At 37.2% G+C, this 4499-nt stretch overlaps 1 protein-coding gene across 1 annotated transcript; it reads right to left on the reverse strand.

Moving 5' to 3' along the window:
* Positions 1–2667: 2667 nt before the first annotated feature.
* On the reverse strand, positions 2668–4220 carry LOC136226732 (alcohol acyltransferase 9). Its single transcript, XM_066015371.1, has one exon. It carries the CDS (start codon positions 4217–4219, stop codon positions 2906–2908), a length of 1314 nt encoding a protein of 437 aa, XP_065871443.1. The 5' UTR covers position 4220; the 3' UTR covers positions 2668–2905.
* Between the last annotated feature and the right edge of the window lie 279 nt (positions 4221–4499).

A 4499-nucleotide genomic window follows, 5' to 3' on the forward strand; every position in this document is an offset into this window, starting at 1 on the left:
AAATTAACGAGCTCAAGCCCGAGCCCAGAGCTTGCTCAACGAGCTTGAGCCGAGCTTCGAGCTTGTTTCGAGCCCAAAATCCTCTTTTGGACTTGGTTCATTAAGAAAATTATCTAACCATAAATTGTTTGTGAGTAAATTGTTAATTATATTTGTGAAGTTTGCTCGCAAATAACTCTTTAATTGTGTACATAAACAAGCTTACAAGCAAAGTTCGTGAATAAATAAACAAGATGCTTACAAATAGTTCGAATATTACTCATTTATTATTTTTGTGAACGAACTCATCTAATAGCAAATGAAATAATATTAAGTTTAGATATTTGTGAACTAACATAAAATTATATAGTTTTCTACAAAACTAAAATTTGTTCATAAATGTTCTAATCGAGCTTGCTCGCGAGCTTTGGCCTACTCAAGCTTGGCTCGTTTACGAATCGAGCCAATAAATCGTGTTCACGAGCGGCTCGTTTACAAATCGAGCCGAGCTTTTATCGAACCGATCACCGAGCTGCTCATGAGCGACTCTGTTCATTTACAGCCCTACTTTTGGCATGACCCTTTAATTTGATTAAGGCCATTTTTGCTTATTTGTCCATATTGCTTCTAATTAATTTAGGCATTTAAACAAACTTGTTGCAATAAAACACATTAATTTACTTTTGAATTTTAATATGATTCCGTATTAATTTTTTTCATGATAAAAAACATCATCAAAATTAGGTTTCAACATATATAAATCCCGTCTTTTGGCTCAAAGGTTCAATCAACATCTTGATGTTGACTATGCTTAAATTTATAGTTCTGTCATAAAGCCAACTACACTTTGTTTTCTTATTGTTGTTTTTTTCTCCTAGTTGGTCTATTTGTTCAGTTGGATGTTTCCAATACATTAACTTCTTCGTGGAAACTTGGAAGAAATGATTTGTATACGACAACCTCCTGGTTATGTTGATCCCAGTCGGTCTAACTATATGTGCAAATGGAAAAAATGTGTATGAGTTGAAGCAAACACTTTGCATGTGGTATAAGCGTCTAACGGATGTTCTTCGTAGTCATAGTACCCCCTTGTTATATTACAATTCGAGTAACTTGATTATTCGTTGCCTCATTTATGTAGATGATATATTATTGATGGATTTAGATCTTGTCTAAAACTCGGTTCTGTGAGTTACGTGGCAAGTTGAGCATATGTTCTAAACCCGCTCAACTTGAGAGAGGGTGTCTATATATATATATATAGCAATCACGTATTAGGTAATATTGTTTATATATGAATTCATTAGCCATTAATTAGGAATTCCACAAATATATATTTGTATTATTCCTAATCAACATAATTAAGGGATTATTATTATCTTTAGTTAGTAATTGGAAGATATAAAATAGTTTTTCTTAAAATGTTAAAAAGAATTATTTAAAAAAAAACAACACTTTACCAAATTATAATATTATCCAAGTAAAAATAAAAGGACATGTAGCCAAAACTTAAAAGCAAACGCTATATAAACTATTCATAGAGCACAACTTTCAACGGAATCAAGATAGTTAAGCTAACATATTTTTTAATTTTGTTGCTAAATATTTTATACTAAATTGGGCATATAATATATACTCCCAAGTTTCAATAAATACAATATAATTATCACTTCATACGTACACAAACGTACATATTCTACTTTATATTTATACCTTAAAAATTATATATACACATTATTGATTCATCACTTTCATCTTATCACAATCACTTAAATACATTTGATTCCACATTGTTATACATATATATAAAGAAACTTCATCCCTACTAAATATTTACAATAAAAATTAAGTTTAAAGCACTATTTAGTGTAGCATTAAGTATTTACACAAATATTTTTAATACCTCGTCTATATCCATGTGGCATCATCAGTGAAGCTCAAATCAGAATATATGTGGCATTACATAAAAGGTCAGTTATCTCTAAATGTCTTAATCACACGGTCTTGATTTGGGAGATCAATATCGATCCAGTCAAAAGATCAACTTGTTACAACACGATCATGCCTAATCCCATTAATTACAAACCTATTGGGCTTGAGAAATACCGAATCCCGCTTAATGGGCACACGCCTGCTATTAACAGGTGATACACATCACATTACGCTCTAAGGTCTATAATCACGTCTCTCTATTCCAGTTACATTATAAATAGAGTAAGGCACCATTGAGTTAGCCGAATTTCGACCCTTTCTTTTACCCTGCTTCTGTCTTATTTCAGGGTGCTCAGGACCAACAGAGTTCAACCACATCAAATTGGTGCGATGAACGTGGACAAATATAGTCATGACTCATTTGAATAGTATAATTTACTTCCCTTCCTTCAATACCCTCCTTGCATCTGGAGTTGAAGAAACGATGGAAGGACACTGACTTCAACAAGTCAATAATGACCTAGCCCTCGATATGGAAGAAGATGCTAACGCTTTAGAGCCACAACAATAAGGACACTTAAGCGATTGACAGAAAATCTCGATTCGGTCCAAAAGGCTATCAAAACACCGCGATAAGAGCATATCATCAAAATGGCAGAAGTGAAACAAAAACTAAAATACCATGTACATTAACAAATCGGAAAATACAGCTTAATCTACCGAACATCACACCATCCGAAAATACATAAAGTAAAATAAAAACAAAGTTGCAAACCTCATTGGATCATCCCTAAACTAATCAATCAATTCCTCAAAAAGATAATGAAAGTTGTGATACATTATAAAGTTATAATATTATTGCCATTAAATCAAAATCAATGGATTTTACAAAGAAAAAGAAACAAAAAAGTCAAAATGATATTATAAAAGTCAACGAATAATCCAAAAAAAATTAAAAATTAAAGAAAAAAATAAAAAAATTTCTTGTAGTTACTCAAGAGTGTGGATTGTTGACCAAATACTCATACTTGTCAACCCCACTAACAGGAACGGCCACCATCACTTTAACTGCGTCCGTCAGATTATGAACTGGCAATATCAGACAGTATCTATCGCTGCATATGGGTCCCACGTGTACTGCCCTCCCCATTCCAAAGTCAACCCTTTCTAACCCTAGCCTTGACCACTGCGACACTATCAATACCCCTACTGAGTCTGGACTCGTCCTTGCTCCACTCACTGAGTCAATCACCGATCTCACGTGACCGTTATCCACTCTTTCTTTCGCTCTTTTTATCAACATTGCTGCGTATCCTAACCCTTTCGTCGTTAAATCTTTAAACGACGCCGTTGCGCACCCTAACACGAACGCGTTCCCGTAGTACCCACTCGGTAGACTCGGCTTGACTCGGTTTCTTATGTTTATGCTGAATAGAAGTTTTAGGATTTGATTTGAGGGTAGATTTAATGCTCTCGCCCAGCTTCTCCATACATGCGCTGAAACCACCTCGAAACATGTGTGTTCTGACTCGGTTGAGTTCGCGACTCGTTTCAACTCGTTTTGTCGCGTTTTATCAAAAACGACGGAAGTCGGACTCAGTGTTTCGTCGCTAAAACGTGATAGAAACCCCGAAACATCAGGAACTCGGTTGAACTCAGGATGAAAATGATGAGTTGGTAACACAGAAGGTTTTACTGAGTCAAGAAGGTGACGATCCCATACAGGTAACACCTTAACTCGTCCATGACTCGTTACTAACTCAGACAACGAGTTAAGAAACTCAGCACTCCCAATCCCATCCGTAACGCAATGGTTAAACCCAACACCCAATGTGGCAGCGCCATCTTTAAGCCACGTAAGCTGAATCACAACAAGTGGGGCCCCTTGGAGAACATCTGCCACGTGGAAAGACAAGAGTTTTCTCCACTGGGTTACTGATTTCGGAGCTTTATCGAAGTCGTTAATGGTGAGATTAGAATCTGAAGCTTGAACGAAGACGGCTCCTTGGCCGCGGCAGACGACTTCTAAAGAGGAGCCGTCCGGCTTGGCCCTGACTCGGCCGGCTAAGGGGTAGTAAGGGACTAAGATTCGAGCCAATGCGGATTTGATTCTGGAGGCTAGGACGGCTTGGTCTAGAGCTGGACGGGCATTGAAAACGAGGAGATATTCGATGGTGAAACGGAGGAAAAGCTGTGAGTCGAGTGGTGATAGAGGGAGAAGCCGAGTTGGAGTTGACTCAGCTGGCTTGATAACTATGGCTTCCTTTATGTGTAAACTGGAGTTTCCTGATGTTTCTTCTGCTGCCATTTTTTGGGGTTTGATTTGAGATGAGAATATGAGGTTGTGGGTGTTATTTATAGGATTAGATTAAATTAATTTTTAATTTTGTTTTATCATATGGTTTTTTTATTAGTTTATACATTAGGAGTCCTAGAAGGCGAGCCTTGGCGCAACGGTAAAACGTTGTTGCCGTGTGACCAGAGGTCACGGGTTCGAGTCTTAGGAGCGGCCTCTTGCCAATTAAATTGGCAAGGGAAGGCTTGCCCCCAATACACCCTTGTGGTGGGACCCCTCCCCGGACCCTCGC

This window comes from Euphorbia lathyris, chromosome 4 (genome assembly GCF_963576675.1).
Source record: "Euphorbia lathyris chromosome 4, ddEupLath1.1, whole genome shotgun sequence".
Lineage (NCBI taxonomy): Eukaryota > Viridiplantae > Streptophyta > Magnoliopsida > Malpighiales > Euphorbiaceae > Euphorbia > Euphorbia lathyris.